The sequence below is a fragment of the Typopeltis vanoorti genome, chromosome 26 (assembly GCF_054136105.1).
Source record: "Typopeltis vanoorti isolate ZY-2024b chromosome 26, IOZ_Tvanoo_1.0, whole genome shotgun sequence".
Taxonomy (NCBI): Eukaryota; Metazoa; Arthropoda; class Arachnida; order Uropygi; family Thelyphonidae; genus Typopeltis; species Typopeltis vanoorti.
In genome coordinates, this window is record NC_143574.1 from 7,026,528 (window position 1) to 7,052,980 (window position 26,453).

Here is a 26,453-nt window from a genome sequence, read left to right on the forward strand (position 1 = left end):
TTGGCTCTCTTACATTGTTCTCTCTATTCTTTTAGGGCATCTGCTGACTTATTTGCTAGGAACTTTTGGTATGCTTTCTTCTTTTCCAGGACTTCTTTAACTTCTTGTGTCAACCATGTCATTCTTATTTTTTTTTATCCTTGCAAATAACTTCACAACATGCATCCCTAGCCTGAATCAATCACTGTTTTATTCAGAGTTTGCCAATGAGACTCCAAGGTTAGGTTCTTATTTTTGAAATGTTTCATTTTTTCTTCAATAATGTTTGTATACTTCAGTCTACAGTTTACCTGTAAAAGCTGCTCAACTTTAATTCTTTTTAGAACTTTTTTACATACTGTTCTTTTTCAATGTGCTGTTCAGTTTTATCTTATTTAAAACTAAATGATGATCATTTCCATTTTCAAACCCTCTGTACATTCTTGTATCCTGAATCAGCATAAAGATATCACTATAAACAATAACATAGTCAATGAGGCTTTTCTTATTTCTTATGTCTTCTCTCCACATGAACTTGTGCACATTTTTATATTGGAACATGGTGTTAATAATGACTAGTCCATATGCTGAGCAGAAATCCGGCAGATACTTATTATTATTAGCTTTGTCCTTCACCTTAGATTAGCCCTACTCACAGATTCTTGAATGCAAACAATCTCAAGTTCCTAATGTCATTTTCCTTTTCTCCAAATTTTAACATAACATTTCTATATGCCTGGTGGGATTCACTTCCTACTCTGCTGTTTAGATCTCCAACGAGTACTATTTATTCCATTTTCTTTATGTCAGCTACCGACTCAAAAAATTCCTCTACTTCTTCCTTGGGCAATCCTTCTGTGGGACCATAGGCACAAATAAGTTTCATTGTCCATTTCCACATTTTGAAATATGGCCACATAAATCTATTTGAAACTTTTTCAGACTTTATGTTTATGTTTGGTGTTGAATGCTGTCACTACTCCTTCCTTTCCTTGATTATTATTGCCAGAATATAACATCCTATATTTATTATATAGTAAGAGCTCACCTGTTTTGATTTTTTTAAATCTTTTCCAGTTCTGTAAGCTCGATTTTCTTCCCATTAATACTCCTTATAATGATGGTTGCTATCTTCAATTCTTCTGATGTTGGGTTTGTTCTTCTTTTTCTTCTAAAAGTTGAGCTTGAGTCTGTTCTAGTAGCAGACTTTTCACTGTTCATCCTGGTCCTTGATGAAAACAGTGTGGGTCTGTCTTGTTTAACCAGGAAATGCCCTAACCAGCATGAAATCTCATCATTTCTTCATCTTATTTCTGGTTTAAGCCAACAGAGCATATAGTTTGGTTGGCTACCCCATAGATATATATATATATATCAATGGACTTAAATATGAATAAAATAAAAGTTTGTAAACTGAATAATAAATACCAAAAATAAATTAATATAACCAATATGCAGTGGAAGAAGTTATGAATTTTACATACTTGAGGCTAATGCTGATACTGATGATAGAACTGACAAGGATAAAGGATATAACAAAGATTCATAAAAGCAAATATTATTTTCAGAAGATTAACAGAGGGAAACCCACATGCAGGTTGTGACACATTTTTATTTAATGACATGAAATACTTCATCTGTAAAATGAAGTATCTCATGATTGTAAAAATGGTCAAAAATAATTAAAATGTATTACATTTTAATAAAGAGATTGTAACCATTTTAGGATAAAATAAATTCAGAAGTCTGACAGAATTACTGAATAATGACATAATTTCAACATAAGGAAATGACTGAAGATGATTATAAAAAGATGCATTTTCATCACAACACATCTACAACCACTTTTGGTATACTCGCATAAGTCTAATTACAGAAGAAAAAATAATACATACACACACACACAAATCATTTCAAGCATTTTTATCAGTAAAAAATAGGAAAGGGGTTTTTCATCAAGAACCTTGAACCTAAAATTAACAATGAAAATAAACTATTGTAGCACACACACCCACTGTACCAAAGAGATACTAGGTTTAGCATCTCTTATAGGGCAAATGCTCAATATAGCAAACTTACAAACCAAGGGAATAGTTTGTTAGTGGAGAGTTCACCCAATGAATTTCTTCTAGCACAGCCTTATTCTTATGGAGTTTTGGTTGAGACTTTCCAGTAGTTTATTACAGCAAATGGTTTGTTATAATGGTGTTTGCTGTAGTGAGGGCCAACTATAATTATTTACATAAAGTAATATTTGGATTTGAATTTACAACTGTTGATATTTTAGTAGATATTTTCAAGAATGATCGTGATGTCTGTGCCATAATTTAAATTATTTAAAGAACTCTATTAACTGATGACACCTTTTGTAAAAATATGACAAGTGCATCAAAAGTTATATTATGTTTATGACAAGCAACACATTTCTGGCTTTACATACCACCAACATCAATTTCCTAAGATATATACCCTCAAGAAATGTATAGGCTATTAGGAGAGTACTACGTGATTAAGTTTATATATTACTAATCTCCTATCAACAATTTTTCTTCAAATTAGTCTCTTACTTCTCAGCACTTCAATATTATCATATCTAATTTTGATTTGTTAAGGCACTCCTGACAGAATCAATCAACATGGATATTCCTTGAGGTCTTTTTTCCTGCCATCTTAGGATCAAGCTTTCCTCTCCCTTTCTGTTACTTAAACAGAATGGGAGAGGAAAGATTACCATCTTAGATTACCCTGATCACACATTCTTGAATGTAAACAATGTCAAGTTCCATCTTAATTTCTTCAGTTTTAATATGATCCTGAAATTGATGCCATCTGTTCAGGCTCCAAATTTTTCTCAGAACTCTTATATCTGTGGTCACTAATCTTTGATCAAGAGCTTTATTTGTAACCTAACTCAGAGCTATAACTTAAAATTGATTTGAACACTTATACTGCTAATTTAGTGTTTTCACTAAATTTTTTCTCTCATGCCATATAACTGGCTCCCCACCATACCAGCTTTGCTTATTCTGTTGTCTATGTCCAGATTTAATTTGCCATCTTCATAAAATCTGTGCCTAATAGCTGAAATATTTTACTTGTTCTATAGGCTCCATTCAGAATGCAGCTAAAGTTTCCTGCCAAATTTGTATTCAATTTAGGAATCCCAGAGACTTAAAATGAATGTGTTCAGAAGTAAATCATCATTTGTATTATCTCCAATTCAAATATCAGGTTTAATGCCACTTTCTTTCATATTGTGATTTGTATAGATGAATGAGAATGGGGATATTGTGCATCATTTTCTAATCCCTGATTTTACATGAAACTATCTTCCCATATTTCCTTCAATAATAACTGCTGATTTAAACTAAAATATGCACTATGTATGGCTGTGCATAATGTTCCATTTACACCACATAATTGTAACATATACTAAAAGCTTTGCCCTGGGCACCTTGTTGTATGCCTTCTCCAGATCTACAAAACTTAAGTACGGTCATTGTCATATCCCCATGATTTCTCAACTATTTGCTGTAAAGTGAAAATATGATGCTGACAACCTCTAATTGGACTGAATCCAGCTGGTTATTCCACAAGTTTCTCTTCCACAATTTTTCCTCAGCCTCTTCTCAAGTATGCTTGTGCATAAGTCTTACCTGGAACATTTAGCAGAGAAATTTCTCTGCTAAATTTCTGAATTCTCACATTCAGTTTTTTTACCCCTTTTTCATAGATAGGAACTATAACAGCTCTGCTCCAGTCATCTGGAATTTGATCATCTGGCCAGGGGTCCTCTGAATTACGCAGCCACCAAAACTTTTATACCTCCAAATTTACCATCCTCTTGATATTTCTGTTCAAATATCTACTCAAGCTGCTTTTCCATGTTTCAGGCTTTTGATAGATTTTTTTTTTACCTCATGTTCTCCTGAATATTTTATAACACTGTTCTGTCACTGCTTGTTTCATTTAATATTCTTTCAAATATTATCTTCTTTTCCAGGAATGCCTCTTTAACTTCTTGTGTCCTCCACGATGCTCTTATTTTTCAGTCCTTGCAGACAATGCCACTGCATGCCTCCCTAGCTGAATCAATGTTTTCAGGAGTTTGTCACTGATACTCCAAGGTTTGATTCTTGTTTTTGAAGTATTTCATTGTTTTTGAATGTTTGTATAGTTACAGACCTTAGGATATAATTTTGTTTTTCCCTAATTTTGAACTATGAAGTCTGACTGAAACCAATGTTGAAATCTTCTTCAAGTGTCATCCCCTAGAAGGAGGTTGGCAACCATGTCACGGAACCTTTTTCTTTCTTTTATATGTTGTCAAAATGTTGAAATAACTAGAAAAATTTCAATAATGATTTAAATATCAAATTTCGTGAAATTCTATCCAGCCAGGTTCAGAATTATTGATCACTTCGAATGATTTTGTCAATTAAAATTAAATGACAACGTGAGACCTGCAGCGAAATTAGTTTACTGGGTAAGACTTGTATAAGTGGAGCAAGCTGGGTTCAAGCCAAATAAAAGTTGACAGTAGCAGATTTTCATTTTAACACAAAGTTCAGAAAAAATCAGCAAAAATAGCAAACATCTATATTTAAGTTTTACAGAACTGGAAAAGGTATGTAACAAAGTGTGAAGAGAAAACTATTCAAAATGCTACAATTATATAGTGTAAATGGGATGTCATACTGAACAATATCTAGTCTATATTTGAGTTGTAAGTCAGCAGTTAGAATTGAAGATATACAAAGATGTTTGGATGTTATTCAATTGGATGTTATGTTGGATGTTATTCAATTAGATGTGAGGCAAAGGTGAACATTATCTCCACTGTTATTCATTATCTATATAGATTGCATCATGAAAGAAAGTGGTATTAGGCTTGCTATCAAGATTGCAGATATTCAATTCAGCACTTTACTTCATGCAAGTGATGTTATTAATTATCAATTCCTGACACGTACCCTTAAGGAGTACAGGATATGAAAGTACTACATGAAAAATCTACATCATTACTAACTTCCTATCTACAATTTTTATCCAAATCAATCTGTTACCCGTCAAGACTCCAACATTATCAGATCTTATATTTCTATCTTCTAAGGCACTTTTTACCTTATCAATCCACTTATATCTCGGTCTTCCTCTGGGTCTTTTTCCTGCCAGCCTGGCAGACAACACTTGTTTTGCTAATCTTTCCTCTCTCATTCTGTTTAAGTGACCATACCACCTGAGATTAGATCTGCTAACCATGTCAAGTTCTTTCCTAATATCCTCGTTTCTAATATGATATTGCCATCAATACCATCTGTTCATGCCCATAATCTTTCTCAGGACTCTCATATCTGCAGTCTCTAGTCTTTGTTCAAGTGTTTTACTTCTGACCAAGCTCTCAGATCCATAAATTAAAATTGGCTTGAATACTGTCTAATTAGATGTAAATTGTAAATGTAAATTAGCTGTATACATACAGCTAATTTAGTGTTTTGGCTAATTTTGCTCTTATTAAATTTATTCAGTTGACTTCTTATCATACCAGCTTTGTTGATTCTGTTGTCTATTTCCATATTTAATTTGTCATCTTCACTAAAAATCATGCCTAAGTAGCTGAAATGTTATACTTGTTCTATAGGTTCTCCATTCACAATGCAATTGATATTTTTAATGTTTCTGCCTATTTTCCATATTTAATTTACCATCTTCACTAAAAATCATGCCTAAATAGCTGAAATGTACGAAAGTTTTAAAGCAAATAAAAGTTGAGCAGCTCTCAGATGTGAACTGTAGACTAAAATACACAAACATGATTGAAGAAAAAATGAAAGAGTCTGAGAACAGGAACCAAACCTTGGAGATTCAGTGGCAAGCACTGATTGATTCAGCCACAGAGGCATGTGGTGAGGTTGCCTGTGATGATGATGACGATTAGCTCCCTTTCATCCATAAGGATGGTAGGGACAGCTATGCTACTGTTAGATCGTGAATGGGAGACTTTATTAAAATAAGAATCACCCATACAGGATCTAACAAGATATATCTAACTGGAGAAACATACTTGTCCTTTTTGCAGTCAATTTAAATTTAGTAGTGAAATATTATCATGTCAAACTAGTAGAATATGATTAAAGAAAAAGTATTAAGTCTGAGGCTTTCTACAATCTAAGACAATCCAACAGAATTAATGTAAATTTAAATATATGATAAAATTTCAGCAATAGTATAAAACTTGTGTAAACAAGAAAGTTAGTGCACTGAGTACACTGCTAACAAAAGGTCGAAGGTTATGGAAATACCACAGTCGTGATGTAACGCTCGTAGCTATAGAATTCACGGAAAAATGTTCATGGTACACGTTCCTGAAAACATGACTCCGTAAGGTAATGAAATGACGTCACCGAGTAGGAACAAATAAGGAACTCCTGTGTGTGAAGTTCGAGCTCAGAATAGAGGGCGCTGAAAAAGGAAATATATATGGCAGCGCGGGTTTGAACTGCCCTCGTTTTTTCTGTTCCAGAATTTTCTCAGTGTGCAGTGCCCGTGGTGGGCAGTTCCTATGCTCCCGCAGACTAGCATATCCTGGCTAGATGAAGCACCAGATTACGCCAGAACAAAAGTGCGGGCCATCGGCGAGAACATGCCGATGTTAGGAAGCTAGAGCGAGTGCCAAAATTCATATCATGCAGGTGAATCCCACGTGGCAACAGGTTATGGCAGCAGCAACATTCCATCACAAAGAAACAGACGAAGGAATTGATGTGACCCAAGCAGTCTAGATAAGTACTTTCATTTCGTACCCATATTATTTGATAATAGTGAGTGAAAGAGTTTAAGATCTTCAGTGAAAGGAAAGTGAACTTTGATACCCAAGAACGTTCAGGAACTATCAAAGGAATCTCATTAACTATCTGTCTGAGAATCCTAGTGTTATGTGATTTCAACGGAAGTTGTAATAGAACTGATAATTAAACTTATATATGCCTTTAGAGTTTAAACAAATGTTTTGTGCCAGAGGAGCACCATCTCACGTCTGACTAATGTGAAACTTATTAATCAGGTGTCTTAAATGTAATCATGGCTTGTGTATATTAAGTACGAGAGTTGAGTGTAAAACTTTAGACAGAATTTACCTTAGTATTGCCTTAATATTTTATTAAATGTTTGTAATCTCTTAGTTATTCAGTATGCATATGTGTATTCTGACCAGGATGACTGACTCACCACTCATTAAATAATCGAACCTATAAGTGTGGGGAATATCCAGGTTAAAATAAGAGTAAAGGGGCTACGACTGCAAGGCTAGGATATCTACAGCTTCCTAATATAATTAGATAACTTTAGTGGCACTTTATTTCTGTGAACTTTCCTCAGGATAAGACATTTCTATCTTTAGACCCAGGCTGGCAGAGTAATTGAACAAATCAGTTTGCCTGAGCTCGAAAAGGGGATGTCTTACAGAAATCAAGTTAATAGAATATCCTAGAGGCTCTATAGAGAAGGAAAAATACATAAGAGAAACTAAAGTCAAAGCATAGTAAAAGACATGAAAGAACAAAAAAATTACACTACCTTACTAGGGAAGTGACTATGAGCAAGGTGGTTTCCTGTTGCCTTCCTTGCAGTACTATATCCTATGATAATATCCTGTATGTTCACGAGTCCGGTTTTCCTGTTTGTGGGATGAAACACCCCAGGATAAACTGGGGGAAAACCCTACTATCCATGCCCGAGACCGACTAACTTGGTTATGGCTGAGGAAGATCCTTCAGCTCCTCATGTCTCCGATGGGAATTGAACCTAGGACATTCCTTCCCCAGGCTTATGGTTGCAAAGAACACAGCCACCAGGCTAACTGCATGGACGAGGTTGTCTGTAAGGATAGAAAAATCAGAACTCTGTGGTGGACACAGGAAGTTAAAAAGGCAGTGAAAGAAAAGAAGAAAGCATATCAAAAGTTCCTGGAAAATAAGTCAGCTTGTGCTCTTAGAGAATACAGAGACAAATAAGAAAGCTAAACACTATGTAAAACTACCTAAACAAAAGTCATGGGAGGACTTTGGTAAGAACATAGAAAATAAATATCAAGAAGGAAGCAAGATATTCTGGAGGTTGTTGAAGAAGCTCAGAAATGGAGGAAAGAGTGTTGTAAAAGGAATCAGAGATGATAAAGGAGACATGAAAACTGGAGAAAAAAGATATCCTCAAAGTATGGGGTAATTACGAAAAATTGTTAAATGAAACAAGCAGTAATGACAGCACAGTGGTAAAAAACACTGACCAGGCATGCAGTCAGGAATACATATTCATACTTGAAGTAGAAAAAGCCATCAAAAGCCTGAAATGTGGAAAGGCAGCAGGAGTAGATGATATTTGACCAGAAATGCTCAAGTATGGAGGTATAAAAGTATTACAGTGGCTGCACTGCATAGTTCAGAAGGCCTGGACAGAGGGATGAATTCCAGATGATTAGAGTAATACCCATATATAAAAAGGAAATTATGAGAGCTCTACTCTAATCATAATAAACTGAATGTGAGAATTACAGAGGTATTTCTCACATACCTCTGTATTCCAGGTAAGATTTATGCAAGTATGCTTGAGAACCAGTTGAGAAGGATTGTGGAAGAGAAGTCTGGTGAAGAACAAGCTGGATTCAGGCCAAATAGAGGCTGTCAGGATCAGATTTTCACTTTATGACAAATAGTTGAGAAATCATAGGAATATAACAAAAATCTGTATTTAAGTTTTGTAGATCTGGAAAAGGCATATGACAAGGTTCCAAGCTATTCAAAATGCTACAGTTATATGGTGTCAGTGGAGCATTATAACAAGCAATACTTAGTCTTTATTTGAGTTGTAAGTCAACAGTTAGAATTGAAAGAAGTACAGGAAGATAGTCTAAGGTTAAATCTGGTGTCAGACAAGGATATACGTTATCCCCCTCTGTTATTCGTTATCTATATGGATCACATTATGAAGAAAAGTGGTATTAAACCTGACATCAAAATTGAAGATGCTAATGTCAGCTCTTTGCTGTATGCGGATGATGTTATACTTCTAAATAAATCTGCTACAAGTCTGCAAGATTCTCTGACTAAATTGAATAACTGTTGTAATAGATATGGTATGAGGGTCAGCAATAACAAGACAAAGACAATGAAAATAGACAGCAGCATTGAAAATATCAACTGCATTGTAAATGGAGAACCTATTGAACAAGTAAAACATTTCAGATACTTAGGCAGGGTTTTAGTGAAGATGGTAAATTAAATGCGGTGCTTAAGGGTCAGAGCTGTATAACTGAGAGGAGACCTCCACATAGCCTTTAAAGGAATGTGTAGAAACGACCAAGCCTTCTGACCTAATGTCCAACACTCACCTTCTCATGGTGCACCCTGTTGGGTATCTACTTGGATACTGAATGAACGAGGATGGGCTGGCAATTTGGGATTTAGCCGACCAAATTGTATTCTTATTGGTTAAACCAAAATACAAAATGACAAAATTTCATGCCGGCTAGGGTATCACTCGTTTAAACAAGGCCCCCGTTGTTTTCGCCAGGGAACCAGGGTGAACAGCGAAAAGTCAGCTACTGGAACAAATCTGAAAACAAACTACAACTCAACATTTCCAGAGTTAAAGATTGGTACTATCAACATAAGAAGCCTGAATGGCAAAGAAATGGAGCTATCTGATGAATTAGATATGTAAAAAATTGACATAATAGGGGTGACTGAAACAAAAAAGACAAAAACTGGCGAGATCTTTCTCAGCAATAAATACAAAATGTTATATTCAGCCAATGACAATCAAGGAAAAGAAGGAGTAGCCATAGTATTCAACACAAAATATGAGGCTAATCTACTTGAATGGCAGTCAGTCTCAAGTAGAGTAATGTGGGCAAATATGAGAACGTATTTGTGCCTATGGTCCAATAGAAGGTTCTACAAGGTAGAAGTGGAGGAATTTTTTGAGACTTTAGAAAAAAGCAACTGACACAATGAAAAAGGAAAAGTTGGTCCTTCTTGGGGATCTAAATAGCAGAGTAAGAAATGATTGTGAGACATACAAAAATATTTTGGGAAAATTTGGAGAAAAGAGCAAAGCTAATAATAATGGCAAATATCTGTTGGATTTCTGCTCAGGACATGGACTGGTTATTACTAACACCATATTCCAACATAAAAATGTGCACAAATTCACATGGAGAGAAGAGGCGAGGAATAAAAAAACGTCTCATTGACTATGTTATTGTTGATAGTGATGTTTTCTCCCTGGTGCTGGACACAAGAGTGTAAAGAGGATTTGAAATTGGAAGTGATCACTATTTAGTCTTGAGCAGGATAAAATTGAATTTCATATTGAAAAGAATAACATGTAAGAAGGTTTTAAAGCGAATAAAAGTTGAGCAGCTCTCAGATGTGAACTGTAGACTAAAATACACAAAGATTGTTGAAAAAAAAATGAAAGAGTTTGAGAACAGGAATCAAACCTTGGAGATTCAGTGGCAAGCCTTGAAGAAAGCCCTGATTGATTCAGCTAGAGAGGCATGTGGTGAAGTTGTCTGCAAGGATAGAAAAATTAGAACTCCATGGTGGACATAGGAAGTTAAAGAGGCAGTGAAGGAAAAGAAGAAAGCATATCAAAAATTCCTGGCAAATAAGTCAGCTTGTGCTCTTAGAGAATACAGAGACAAATGCACGAATGCTAAACACTGTGTAAAACTAGCTAAACAAAAGTCAGGGGAGGACTTTGGCAAGAATATAGAAAATAAATATCAAGAAGGTGGCAAAATATTCTGGAGGTTCTTGAAGAAGAAGCTTAGGAATGGAGGAAAGAGTGCTGTAAAAGGAGTTAGAGATGATAAAGGTAACATGAAAACAGGAGAAAAAGATATCCTTGAAGTATGGAGTAATTAATCTGAAAAACTGCTAAATGAAACAAGCAGTGATGACAGCACAGTGGTAAAAAACACTGACCAGGCATGCAGCCAGGAATACATATCCATACTTGAAGTAGAAAAAGCCAAAGGCTTGAAATGTGGAAAGGCAGCAGGAGTAAATGATATTCGACCAGAAATGCTGAAGTATGGTGGTATAAGAGTCTTACAGTGGCTGCACTGCATAGTTCAGAAAGCCTGGACAGAGGGACGAATTCCCGATGATAGGAGTAGAGCTCTCGTAGTACCCATATATAAAAAGGAAAATAAAACTAAATGTGAGAATTACAGAGGTATTTCCCTACTTACTGTTCCTGGCAAGATCTATGCAAGTATACTTGAGAAACGGTTGAGAAGAATTGTGGAAGAAAAGCTTGGTGAAGAACAAGCTGGATTCAAGCCAAATAGAGGCTGTCAGGATCAGATCTTCACTTTACGACAAATAGTTGAGAAAGCATGGGAATATAACAGAGATCTGTATTTAAGTTTTAACGATTTGGAAAAGGCATATGACAAGGTGCCAAGAGAGAAGCTATTCAATATGCTACAGTTATATGGTGTCAATGGGGTATTATATCAAGCAATACTTAGTCTTTATTTGAGTTGTAAGTCAGCAGTTAGAATTGAAGGAAGTACAGGGAGATGGTTTAATGTTAAATCTGGGAAGACAAGGATGTACATTATCCCCTCTGTTATTCATTATCTATATGGATCACATTATGAAGGAAAATGGTATTAAACATGATATCAAAATTGGAGATGTTAATGTCAGCTCTTTGCTTTATGCGGATGATGTTATACTTCTAAATAAATCCGTTACCAGTCTGCAAGATTCACTGACTAAATTGAATAACTGTTGTCATAGATATGGTATGGTCAGCAATAAAAAGACAATGAAAATAGGCAGAATCATTGAAAATGTCAACTCTGTTGTGAATGGAGAACTGTGGAACAAATAAAACATTTCAGCTACTTAGGCACAATTTTTAATGAAGATGGTAAATTAAATATAGAAATTGACAACAGAATCAGCAAAGCTGGTATGGTGGGAAGTCAATTGAATAAATTCGTATGGAATAAGAGAGAAATTAGTTGGAACACTAAATTAGGTGTATACAAGACAGTCAAATCAGTTTTAACTTATGCATCTGAGAGTTGGGTCAGAAGTAAAACACTTGACCAAAGACTAGAGACCGCAGATATGAGAGTCCTGAGAAAGATTATAGGCGTGAACAGATGGCATCAATGGCAATATCATATTAAAATCGAGGATATGAGGAAAGAACTTGACATTGTCAGCATCAAGGAATTCGTTAACAGAGCTAATCTCAGGTGGTATGGTCACTTAAACAGAATGGACGAAAAAAGATTAGCAAAACAAGTGTTCTCTGCCAGGTTGGCAGCAAAACGACCCAGAGGAAGACCACGATATAGGTGGATTGATACGGTACAAAGTGCCTTAGACAAAAGAAATGTAAGATCTGATAATGTTGAAGTCTTGACACGTAACAGACTGATTTGGAGGAAAATTGTAGATAGGAAGTTAGTAATGATGTAATTTTTTTCATGTAGTACTATCATATCCTGTACATGGCAGGAATATAATGATGATGATGGTGGTAAATTAAATATGGAAACAGACAACAGACTCAACAAAGCTGGTATGGTAGGAAGTCAACTGAATAAATTGATATGGAATAAGAGAGAAGTTAGTCAAAACACTAAATTAGCTGTGTACAAGACAGTGTTCAATCCAATTTTAACTTATGGATCTGAGAACAGGGTTAGAAGAAAAACACTTGACAAAGAACTAGAGACCACAGATAAGAGTCGTGAGAAAGATTAGGGGCATGAACAGATGGCATCAACAAGGATATTAGGAAAGAACTTGACATTGTCAGCATCCAGGAATGCATTAGCAGAGCTAAGCTCAGGCCGTATGGTCACTTAAACAGAATGGGAGATGAAAGATTAGCAAAACAAATGTTCTCTGCCAGGTTGGCAGGAAAAAGAACCAGAGGAAGACCGAGATGATTGATATGGTAAAAAGTGCCTTAGAAGATAGAAATATAAGATCTGATAATGTAGGAGTCTTGACAGGTAACAGAGTGATTTGGAGGAAAACTGTAGATAGGAAGTTAGTAATGATGTAAATTTTTCATGTAGTACTATCATATCCTGTACACCTCTCGAGTTTACATCGCAGGAATTCGATGATGATGATAATAATCGTGTAGTACTGTCATAGTAGCCTGTACACCCCCTTGAAGGTAAATATCAGGAAATTGATAATGGTTATAGTTCAAATCAAGAACACGTGCCATTATATTTTAAAAAAATAACCATTGCTACACCACAGAGTTATAATCAGTTGCATTTAAATTTTCCACTGTTCTTTTAGTTTTAATTAAATAGTCTACCTCTTTGCTATAGTGACAAGCTCTTCAGTATAACATCTAGTTGGTTTACGTTTGCCCTTTAGGTACTTTTATGGCTTCTGTCGAGCTAAGGCGGCATCTCCACAAGTTTTCTTCTAAAACATGAGCAATAGTTAATCATTCCTGCTTACACCATGAATTAACCCCCCCCCCCATGTCTATATCTGTATTTTTCTGACTAAGAGGTTCTATAAATGTCTTGTGAATGTCCTTTTGTGTGCAGGACTGATATGCAAAATGAATAAATAATAAAAAGATTCACAAAACAGGTTGTGTAATTCTATTTTCTAATGAATAAATAATAAAAAGATTCACAAAACAGGCTGTGCAATTCTATTTTCTAAATCTTCAAATATCATTCATATATGATAAGAACAGGTTAACAATAATAATAACAAAATAAATTTAAAAAATCAGAGTTAATGATAAAATAAAATGTAAAAGGGAAATCTGAGTCATAAAATCATTACTTGTAAAAACTTACTTTGCTTTTGGTGAATCAAATGGCATTGCAAACCAATCACCATGACTTTGGTTCATGTAACTAAACATAGCTTCAGCAGTTTGATCTGAGGATATAAAGATGACCTCAAAAGGAGTATTATCATCTTTAAGTTCATTATACATATCTGCAAGGATTGGAGTAAAATTACGACATGGTGGACACCAATGGGCAGAGAAGTAGAAACCAATTATTTCTTTATCAGCCAAAACTTCATCAGCAGAAACTTCTGATTTGTCCTTTTTTACCAAATTCTGACCACTGACAAATTCCATTTTCTGTTGATATTAATGAAATATTTAATAGCAAGCAAAATAAATATATAAAATAAACAACAGTACCATCATTACTTGGAAATACAATAACAAAAATAATGCTTTTGTAATAACTCACTTTTTATGTGATGCTAGTATTATGGATAGGTTAAGTTTATTATTTTTAAACTATTTTTATAATTATTTTTACATAACCTGAACCCCTGCTCTAAATACCAAACATAATTTTTGAAGCCCATTAAGGTCTCCAATTAAGTTCGGTAGGGCTCACACTAGGTGGTGAAATTCATCTTCCACCTATAGAGAAGATATTCTTCCACTGCTCTGTCAGTCATTATTTCATTTAATAATTTTTCAAAGTATAAGAAGTCACATGACAGCAGCCATTGATAAGCTATCATCATCTCTGCAAGTGAGTAATATGAACTGAATATTAAATAGCTAATGAATGGCTGAATAAAGTGCAATTTACTGAAACTGCTTTGACATTAGGAACATCCTTTCTTCAGTTTTTATATCACCATTATGATAGCATCACTTTCGACATAGCTAACAAGATTTTTTATTTCTTGCATCTTCTCTCCATGTGAATTTGTACACATTTTTATGTTGGAATATGGTATTAGTAAAACTAGTCCATGTCCTGCGCAGATATTTAGCAGGCTAATAATACTTACCATTATTATTAGCCTTGTTCTTTTCTCCAAATTTTCCCAAAACATTCTTATGTCTGTAATCATTTTCTACTCTCTCATATTTCATTCACTTTGATTGTTACTCACTACTGCCATTTACAATCACTTAAAATATATTTTATCTTATATATTTACTCTCTTTTTTTTTATTTATTTATTTTTTTTTTTTTTACTCAAATGTACTCTGCTGTACTCTAATATCTATCAGCCACCTTATCTATATCACAAGTTCTATATATCCATCTTCATTTGTGAAAATTTTATTTATACAACAGTCTTCTGTCTAAACGTTCAGTCCAACAATATTATGGTTGTAGCATTTCCATTATTCTAATTTAACAGTCACTTTATTGCAGAACGTGAATATATCATCAAGGTACCTCCCCCCCCCCACACACACACAAAGTCATGTCTCATTCCTCAGCATCATATTTTTATTAACACTTTCATCAAAATTCAAGCCTAAATCACTGCTTCAGAGATACTGACCAATTTATTACCCCCCCCACCTCTTCATTGATCCTACTTTATGTTATGGAAATGTCATGTGTTTTTCACTCCCTTAACATCATTTGCATTGGGACTTAATATTGTTATACACAAATGTGCATATTTTCTTAACCTCTCTACCGGCCGTGGTGGATGAAATAGTGAGAAGTGCAAATCAAATTGCACTTCTTATCCATGTTATTCAATAGGTATTACAGAATCTTATCCAGATTTTGCTCTATGTCTACACATGTCATGGCTGGTTGGGGTGTTAATATGCATCATTCACACTATTGCTTAATCCACCAAGTAAATATTTTGTTTATTTTATTCACATCAACATATTCTGTTGGAATATTCACTGTTCTCTTCTTCTATTTATATGCATCATTATATCAGCATCTACGAGGTGTGGCTATTAAATAATGAGGCAAGGTGCGCTGTGAATCATGTACTCGTAGCAGTGGGATGCGCTTGCCCCGTGAATGACCTTGAAGGTTCTAGAAGCAGTTGAGATATGCATTGTTCGCTGTCACTCGTAGTTCGTCATAAAAGAAACACATGTGAAGTGGCTTTGCTAGAATAATGTCTAATGTTAAACTCGAGTAGCAAATCATCTCAAATTCCTTGTGAAATTCCATGTGATGAGACATGGATTTTCCAGTACGATCCTACTTGTTCTAGAAGCAGTTGAGATATGCATTGTTTGCTGTCACTCGTAGTTCGTCATAAAAGAAACACATGTGAAGTCGCTTTGTTGGATGAATGTGAAGCGCATTCATCTCAAATTCCTTGTGAAATTCCATGTGATGAGACGTGGATTTTCCAGTATGATCCAGAAACAAAGAGACAATTGATGCACAGGAAAACTCCCACGTCACCAAGAATGAAAAAAGCATGAATGAGCAAGTCAAAACTGAAGGCAATGTCGATCGTTTTTTTTTTTTTTTTTATATCAATGCCGTGGTAATGGTTGAATGGGTACCAGAGGGTCAGACAGTTAGCCAGCATTATTACCTTGAGGTTCTGACCAAGATAAGCGAACAAATGAGGAAGAAGAGACCTGATATCTGTGGAAGAACAATGCTTGGATTCTCCATCAGGACAATGCTGCAGCCCACAGTGCACTGTCTGTAAAGCAGTATCTGGCTGATAAGAAGATCCCAGTGTTGGACCATCCACCTACTCACCGGACTTAGCTCCATGTGACTTTTACCTTTTTCCTAAGTTGAAATCTGCATTGAAGGGCACCCATCTTCAGTCAGTGGATGAGGTAAAGGAGAAAACAGCAATGCTACTAAAGCAGATAACACCTGATGACTTGCAGCACTGCTTCCAACAATGAAAAATCATATGCAACGGTGTATAGATAGAGGGGGGTATGTTGAAGGGGGATAACAATTAAGTTGTAGAATTGTAATAATAAACCACATTTTTGCAACCGGTCTCGTTATTTAATAGCCATATCCCGTACTTATCAACCTAAAACAGAGACCTTATGTCTCGATTATAGATGGACGAATTCATTATAACTAAATGACAATACCACTTAGGTTAATTTAAATGTTTTTATTTGTAGAATTTTTGGCTATATTTCATAGTCATTTTCAATATGATTATAGGAAAACAATCACAAAAAAGAGAGCACCAGTTCAATTGAAAATGTGATATTATTTTAAAATAATTACAATAAAATAAATTAGACTTGATAATTTATTTTATTATATTATTTTTTATTGTATTATTGTGATTATTTTCCTATACTAAAAATGGCTATGAAACATAACTGAAAATTCTACAAATAAAAAGATTTAAATTAACAAAGTAATTCTGTTATTAATTCGTTATGAGCATCTACTTAAGCAGATATGAATAAAATAAACAAAATAAAATATTCACTTGAAGTTATAATTTTTTAAGCATGAATAAACCAAATAACCTGAAACCCAAAAAATGTTATACATGTGTTTAAATGAATTCTAACAATGAATTAATCAATGAGATCTTAACACACAAAAGTCAAAAGCAGAAGAGGAATACAAAATTCAATGGTACAGTCTTTTAGGCAGTTAATAAAACAGATCACATCATAATATAAAAAACAGCAAATAAAATAGATAACTCAGGATTATATTTCTTTCCATACTTATGAATAAACTGACATGAACATAACAAGTCTATATAGCTATTTAAAATAAGCCAAGCAAAATGAAACATAAAAATAACTTACATTATTCTGTTGAAGTCCAACTAGTAACAGCAAATCCAAAAACAGCAATGAAGACCCAGAATGTAGTGATAATATTTCTGTCTACTCAGAGATAGGAGAAGCAGGAAGTTACATTTGCCTCCAGGAACTAGTCAGATAAACAAGTTCAAAGCAAAACTAACAGTACTAATTTTATATATATATATATATATATATATATATATATATATATATAAGAAAAAAAATTTTTTTTTTCTTCTGCTTTTAAACAGCTGATTTCTGCATTTCTGTTTTCACTGTCATATTACTTGTTTTTTTGTTGCAAATTTTGATTTATTGTTGCTGTTGTTACTTGTTCCTTTTTTTTAATTACAATAAAAAACAAACAAATAAATAATATGATAAAAAATTATCCAAAATACTAAATCAGTAATACACAACAGTTCAAAGTAATTTTAATTTATGAAAGCTGAACTGCAAAAAACAGTTAACTGAATATGAAAATATATTTTTATTATTCATTATTTTTATTACTGCATGTGTATCTTCACGGAGTTCAAAGACTCATCCATGAGATCCAAACTAACATGCAATATCTATTGTACTTCTTGAATTCACTGATTGACAAAGCACTCAAAACAGGCAGGCAACCATTTCTACTTATTTACTACTCTCCAAGCAAAAAATGTGCTATTTACTCTATATCAATCCTATAAAACCCTTTTAGTAACTTCAAAATGTTTCTATCATATCTCCTAATTTTCTGCCTATCAATCAACTTTTGCAACCCACAAACCCTCAATCTATCATCACAGGGAGCAATCTACAGACCATTCCCCATCTTGGCCACTTGCTTCTGGATCCTATCCACCACTTCTTCATTCACAAGAAACCTAGATGACCAGACCTACACAGAGTAATCTAGATGTGACTGAATAGAGGCCTTATAAGGAAGAATGATAACTCCTCATCTCTACTTGTTAGTGGGTTCTTCAATAACCAGGTAATCCTATGAGCTACCTTGGCCATCTTAATAAGATGTTCTGTGAACTTCAACTCTATACCAACATCCCCAAATCCCTGGATTCATTGTTTTCGTGCACTTTTCTGCATTAAATTGATACCCATAATCTCTTGCCCACACACTGTCAGCTTACGAAAATATCTTATCAGTTCTCTACATTGCACTGATTAACTATTACACTTCTTAATTTTGCATCACCAGCAAACAATTGAATTTCTCTTTAAATCATATCTTTTGTATACAATTTATGTACAAATTAAACAATGATGGTCCAAGCACAGTACCTTGCAGAACACTGCTAGTCACCTGCTTGTCAGCTTCTGCTCCTCTACATGCTACTATTGGTATCTTTCTATCATCTACTCTCGTATCCATATGGTCAGTTTTGTATTCTTCTCCATTTGTTCCAATTTTTATGACATCATTCCATGTGGTATCCTGTCAAATGCATTTGAAATCCAGTGGTATTATTGTGTAGCCATTCCCTTTATCTAACTCAGCCACCAATATTATAAAAAAGTTAGTAATCAATCAAGGCATTGTAAAATATCGTGATAAATAAGTTTTGTTTAAAGAATTTTCGCTAAATATTTTACAATAAATTTTGTCTGAAATAATAAAATAAAAGAATGTACTTAGTTAGTTGCAATAATATAAAAATGTGAAAGTATAAATGCTGTTAAAGGCACCTGCACTCTAGAGTTGTTATTAAGAGCTTAAAAAGATAGCCAGATTAGCGCCGAATGCCACCAAAATCGTAAGGTCACGCGGCTAGCGATGACGTAGATTCATTCATTGCTTGTGGCTAATCCTGGGATGTTCTGAAATTAGAACAAAGGACTGAGAATAGAATAAAAGGGCAATGCAGCACGTGATTCAAGGCTTTTCGACCTTTGGCTGATTTTCTCTTGGACCTGTGCTCTTCACCTACAAGGGCTCCTTCCCGAGTAGAAGGATGATCGTTCCTCCCGCCGCCGATGGCAGATGTATGCCTGCTCTAGGCTGTGGATAGCTATGGGTAGAACTCCAGTGCGTATGTCGAAGGAAAACTATCGAGGATTGACCTGTTGAGAGTTTCTACATGTGTCACTAAAGAAATCGGACCTTCCTCTCGAGATTTATTAACAAGTAAGCCTTCATTTTGTTTGCAGTATGTAATACGATTATAACTAGAAATCGTAAAAGAAAGAGAGAGCTTATTTGTTAACTGGAGGTTATATGTGAATATTTTTATAAGGGAAGAAGTTGTTTTGTTAATGTTGCCTAATTCATAAGCTGCTTGAAATAGTGTTATATAAGTAGTGAATGTGTTGGAAGAGAATTAAGTGTAATATCCTTCCTAGAATAACTGTGCATACTTATGAGCTAGATTGTGCTATAGAAGATACTTTTATATCAAGCTAGATTAAGTCATTCTGCTAGTGAAAACATTATAGTTTATGTTGTTCTGATAGCGAGTTAATTTGTGATTTAAAGTGCAGTTTGTTTAAGATAATCTTTAATCAACTTTTTCTATGCTATGTATCATATCTTAGACTTGATAATAAATGTTTTGTTCTTATAATTACCTGGTTCTCATTCCTAAGCCAATGCATTATGCCGAAAAACATTAACGAACCTGCGGGAGTACAATTTAGTATCGAACCACGACTTACATTTTAGGAAACTGTATAGAAGTGTTAGATTAGTTTTTGTCCTCTTCTCGCCCTGACTTTCAAGCATAAAAGATCAATTAAGTGGCACAGTCGTAAAGAAAATAAATTTCTTAATTGATATTGTGTGATGGTTCAGGGACTGTCACGTTAGATAGATGTTCAAAACGAGGTCTAACTAGCAGCAGAAAAGGGGGGGGGGAGAAGTAATGTTAAGTAAGGAAATAGATAGACAGATAAAATAAGTATAAACCAAAAAGCAAAAACAAAGAATTGAAAGATATTACAGCATTACCTATACCTATTAGCAATTACCAAGACGTTACTTATCCCCTTCACAAATCCATACTGTCTCCATAGAGCATTATATTCTTATTCATCCATTTCTGAATTCTTTATGATCAAACTGTTTCAATATTTTTACTACCAATGATGATACTGATGGGTGTGTATAATTTACTACCTATCTTATCTCCTTTATGCAAAGGAACTATTTTTCTTTCCTTCCACTCCACTGGGACATTATCAGAGCTGAGACTTAAGTTAAATAGCCTGAGATAATGCAATCTGATATTCATCTAATCTCCTGGCCATATTTGCAGTGAGATTCTGAAATATCCTAAGTACTTCAACAATTCATCAACCTCCATTCTCACATTAGTTCTTGTCACAACAAATATCTTCTCTCTTGGATGATAGACCTTTACACAGTGATGAAGGAGAACTCCCAAATGTGTTCTTTCCTTTAGTGTTACACAGTGATCAGAATTCATTTCAATTATGGAGATTACAACCATGTTAGAAATAATTATTTTTTTTAATAATTATTATAAATCACAAATGTGTTAGCAAAACTAACCTGAAATAGTATGCTGGTAGTTAAACAGAATGGGAGAGAAAAAGTTAGCAAGACAGTATTTGAGATCAAGGTGGCAGTAAAAAAAACTATAAACTATGAACATAAAGATACATATAGACTGAAACAGTTAGTGGTACTTTAGAAAATTGAAATGCCAAATCCAACAAATAAATTAACATGGAAAAAAAAAATTGATAGGAAGCAAGTAAGAACATGAAATTAATTATACAGTACTATTTGTTATCCTGTACATCAGATGATGATTAAAAAAAAAAAAACTGACAATTTTAGAAGCAGAGGTTTTATTCTTTTATCAGTGGTGAAAGGTTATCCTTATCCTAAAACCTTTCAGCTGCTAATGCTAATGGCAAACTTATTTTGGGGGAACATAACTACAGTATTTGAGTATTTATAATTTTAACTGATGTTAAACTTCTTACATTTATTATTATTATATGGGTACCTCCATGGAGTCCAAAGACTCATCGCAGAAGACCTAATCTATCATATCTCTCCTGGAATCCATTAACAGACAAAGCACTCACAACTGACTCTGGCAACCCATTCCATTCATTCACAACTCTCCAAGCAAAAAAATCTAATCCACACATTCCTACTAACCACATCTTTATTTTTCTGGTTCCTCTAGCCAAGTACTAAAACATTTCCCCTGTAATTTCCTATATAACATTTCCTATAAAACCCTTTAAGCAATTTAAATGTTTCTATCATATTCCCCTCTTTTTCTACTATCAACTAACTTCTGCAATCCATACACCCTTAATCTATCCTCATCTGGAACATTCCACAGGCCTCTCACTATCTTAGTCACTCACCTCTGAATTCTTTCCATCACTTACGTAAAGAGGATTCAGAAGATTGAGAGCACAGTAATCCAGGCGTGAACATATCAAGGCCTTATAAAGAGGAATAACAACTTCCTTATCTCTACTTGTTAAAGTGTTCTTCAATAGCCAAGTAATCTTATGGGCTATCTTAGCAAAATGGCCTCTAAACTTTCACTCTCTGTCTACCACCACCACCCCTAAATCTCTAGCTTCATCTATTTCCTGGAATACAGTGTCATCAATGTGATACACGGTTTGTAATCTATTTATCTCAAAATGTATAACTTTACATTTCTCCACATTAAACTGACTCCCATCATCTTTTGCCCACACTGGCAGCCTATTTAAATCATCCTGCAAGCACTCCATGTTGCCTTGATTAATTATTACTCTACCTAATTTCACATCATCATCAGCAAACAACATTTCCTTACAGGTTATTTCCTCTATCATTTATTCACTGTTTCTGCACTCAGCATGCTCTTGGGAAATGCAATTCTACATGTCACCTTCTATGTGAAAAGCTTGCTCCTTCCTAGCTTAAAACCTGCCTATATAACTTTAATGAAGTGCTTCTGGTTCTAATCTCTGTCTTCATCCATGCTATATAAAACCTCTTCCAAATTAATCTAGAAAAAAATTTCCAATTTATGTCTCAATGATATCACCCTTCTTCCTCATATACACAAGGCTCTGTAAATAATTTTCTCTTAATCTGTACCCAACATTCCATAGACCTCTCACTCTCCTCAGGTGCCATTACAAAATATCATCTCCCTCAAAAACCAAGTGATCAAATCAGGTGACCAAATAAACTACTTCTGAAAGGTATTAATAAATAAAAACCTTTATGTAGTCTATAGTTAACAATAGCACACAAAGAAAATTGTCTAGCTGAAGGTTTTATGTTAACTGATCTCTCTAAAACTCACCACCAAATTGAAATTTTCTTACTATATATATGCAGTCAATAAAAAAAAAAGCACCTGAGTCTACTCATTTCAACATTAAAATAATTACTAACTCTGGTTTTGAATGCTTTCAGACCAGCCTCAACCTACAATGAAGCAACATATTCCTAACAACTAACACCAGCAAAGCAAGGAAACCATATCAGATCCCTTTAGCCCAGTAATTTCTTGATAACTTGTAAGAGTTCAACCTTCAAATAACCAACCACCAGTTAACCAGCCAATAAATGGGTTAGCTTGTCAACCAACTTCTGGCAAGCACCATATTCAAAACAACCTTGCCTTGCTTCATGCAAAAAGAGCACACCTCACTTCTCCTTTATAATACCCCAAACTTCACACAAGATCAGATCTCTCTCCTTGGACTAACAAATTTTTGCGATGGGTGGTGATATGGTAATGCTCATATTATCACCCATCGCAAACATTTGGAGTCATTAACACCCTTAAAAACAGAGCTATAACAATTTTCTCTAATCAACAAGCTCTTAAACAAGAATTAAAGATTATTAGCGACACATTTATAAATACTGGCTATAACAAAAATACTATTAATAAAGTTCTTCATAAAACTTCATCAGAAAAGAATATAGATTACAGTAAAACCATAGCCATCCCATACATTATAGGGTTATCAGAAAAAATCAACAGAATCCTATATCATTATAATCTCAATGCCACTTTTAAACTACCTATAAAATTAAAAAACATATTCAACTCTTCTAAAGATCCTCTCCTCCCATTGGCACATCCTAGAGTTTGTTGCATCTACTGCACCTGTAACTTACCTTATATTGGTGAAACTGAACATACAATCCCTAAACATAAAAAAAGAACACAAAAGACACATTAATATAACAATTTTGGTGAAGCATGCCTCTCAGATCACGCTCTCAACACTCTACACCAAATCGATTGGAAAACTACATCATACAAAAACCTGGTATGAAAGAAAATTTAAAGAAGCCTGTGAAATTCTGATTAACCACCCAAACCTCAACAATAATGATGGCATAAAAATTCCAAGAATTTGGATGACACATATTCAGCCCACTTAGTAGATAGCAGGCTTGAGGACTTGAAGCAATTTTCAGCTTTTATTGGAAACTATTCCATACCAATTGGTTGAAATTTATATGTATAATCACAGTTTATTATTTATTTTTTATTATATATATATATATATATATATATATATATAGTTTTATGAAAAAAATTGAATGACTAGAACCGAGATTTAATTAAAAAGGTTTTAATATAAACACACTACTAGTTTCGGCCTGTAACAGCCTTCTTCAGGTGACATTATAAAAGAAAAAACACTAAACATTGAGGGTTAAAAGACTATGAACAACATAGACAGTCTTTATACATAATTAGCATTAAAACGTTGTAGTTGTATTTGAAGCTGTTCTTTCATTTGTTGCATTGTTGGGAGAGTGCGTGCTTGCTGCATCACGTGAACGCCAATACATGATTACAGCTGAATGACTATCTGGGAGGTTGTAGCTTAAGTTGTTATTTAGATGAACAGGATTGAAGATGATTTCTCTCGATTCCACAATTTTTCTCTCTATTTCGTCACTGCAACGGAAGATGTTTGTAGATTTTTCCCAGCAGACTTTGTGACTTTGGTTATCATCATTAGGATTAGCCGAGAAGAGGATATGACTTGATAATGCACTTGCTCGCTGTCTCTTGTAAGTAATGTCTCTCATGTGTTCTTCCATACGCATTTCTACAGATTTGTCTGTCTGACCGAAATAAGGAATATCGCAGTCACATAATATTTTATATACACCAGGGTATTTGAGTTGATGATGGCAAGGTTTTGGGTGGCTAATTAAGGAACGGATCTTTGGAAGTGGGGTGAACAAGGTTCTGATATTGTATTTATTTAGAACTTTTGCTAATTTATGTGAAACAGTACTTAATGTAAGGAATAGATATATTGCTTTTGAATCTATTTGTTTCTTCTGAGTGATGTCTGGGAGGATTAAGAAGGAATTTGGTAATGATTTTCTTGGAATATCCATTAACTTCGAAAGAAGTTTTCAGATGGTTTATTTCTGTAAGCAGTTCATTTGGATCATCAAGAAGAGAACAGGCTCTATGTCCCAAGGTGGAAATTATTCCAAGCTTATGAGGAGGGAAATGATGGGATTGACTGTGCAGATATCTGTTGGTATGTGTGGGTTTTCTATATATCGATATTTTTAGTTTACCAGCAGAAGGGCGAGTCAGTTTGACATCAAGAAAAGGCAAGGAATTATCCGTTTCAAGCTCAGCAGTAAAACTGCTTACAGAAATAAACCATCTGAAAACTTCTTTCGAAGTTAATGGATATTCCAAGAAAATCATTAACAAATTCCTTCTTAATCCTCCCAGACATCACTCAGAAGAAACAAATAGATTCAAAAGCAATATATCTATTCCTTACATAAGTACTGTTTCACATAAATTAGCAAAAGTTCTAAATAAATACAATATCAGAACCTTGTTCACTCCACTTCCAAAGATCCGTTCCTTAATTAGCCACCCAAAACCTTGCCATCATCAACTCAAATACCCTGGCGTATATAAAATATTATGTGACTGCGATATTCCTTATTTCGGTCAGACAGACAAATCTGTAGAAATGCGTATGGAAGAACACATGAGAGACATTACTTACAAGAGACAGCGAGCAAGTGCATTATCAAGTCATATCCTCTTCTCGGCTAATCCTAATGATGATAACCAAAGTCACAAAGTCTGCTGGGAAAAATCTACAAACATCTTCCGTTGCAGTGACGAAATAGAGAGAAAAATTGTGGAATCGAGAGAAATCATCTTCAATCCTGTTCATCTAAATAACAACTTAAGCTACAACCTCCCAGATAGTCATTCAGCTGTAATCATGTATTGGCGTTCACGTGATGCAGCAAGCACGCACTCTCCCAACAATGCAACAAATGAAAGAACAGCTTCAAATACAACTACAACGTTTTAATGCTAATTATGTATAAAGACTGTCTATGTTGTTCATAGTCTTTTAACCCTCAATGTTTAGTGTTTTTTCTTTTATAATGTCACCTGAAGAAGGCTGTTACAGGCCGAAACTAGTAGTGTGTTTATATTAAAACCTTTTTAATTAAATCTCGGTTCTAGTCATTCAATTTTTTTCATAAAACTATGTATGTTAACCGAGTCAATGATCATTCTGTCATATATATATATATATATAAAAACATGTTGCTCTCCAGCCCAATTTAATTTTGTAACCCAATAGATAATAATAATAATAATAGGATCCTAACTTTGATGTAGTAAAGGTTTTTTTTTTTTTCACCAGAGATCAGGTCAATAATTGTTGTAATGGTTGGTCAGTAACTTTAGCAAACCATGTAGATTGTAGTGCAGCTTGTTTCTCTGTATATATGTGTATGCTCGGATGATGACCTTAATATGAAGGTCGAAACGTCGAGTGTTCATTTTGGTTTATATTAAACTAAAGTTTTGCTCTAACACGGTAGATGTCTCCATAATTTTCCATAATGTATTCTGATCACCATGTAAGCATGAACG

General features: G+C 34.4%; 1 protein-coding gene across 2 annotated transcripts in view; it reads right to left on the reverse strand.

Annotated features, from left to right (window-relative positions):
* LOC150092293 (nucleoredoxin-like protein 2) overlaps positions 1 to 26,453 on the reverse strand; it is a 45,163-nt gene that overhangs the window by 15,047 nt on the left and 3,663 nt on the right. The window contains exons 2-3 of one of the 2 annotated variants that reach the window (XM_090415066.1): positions 17,554 to 17,634; positions 13,847 to 14,142 (exon numbers count right to left, since the gene is read on the reverse strand). In XM_090415066.1, coding sequence (XP_090271192.1) covers positions 13,847 to 14,139 — 293 coding nt within the window. In that variant the 5' untranslated portion in view covers positions 14,140 to 14,142; positions 17,554 to 17,634. Of the gene's footprint in view, positions 1 to 13,846; positions 14,143 to 17,553; positions 17,681 to 26,453 lie in introns of both variants that reach the window. The other variant, XM_090415065.1, reaches the window with a different exon arrangement.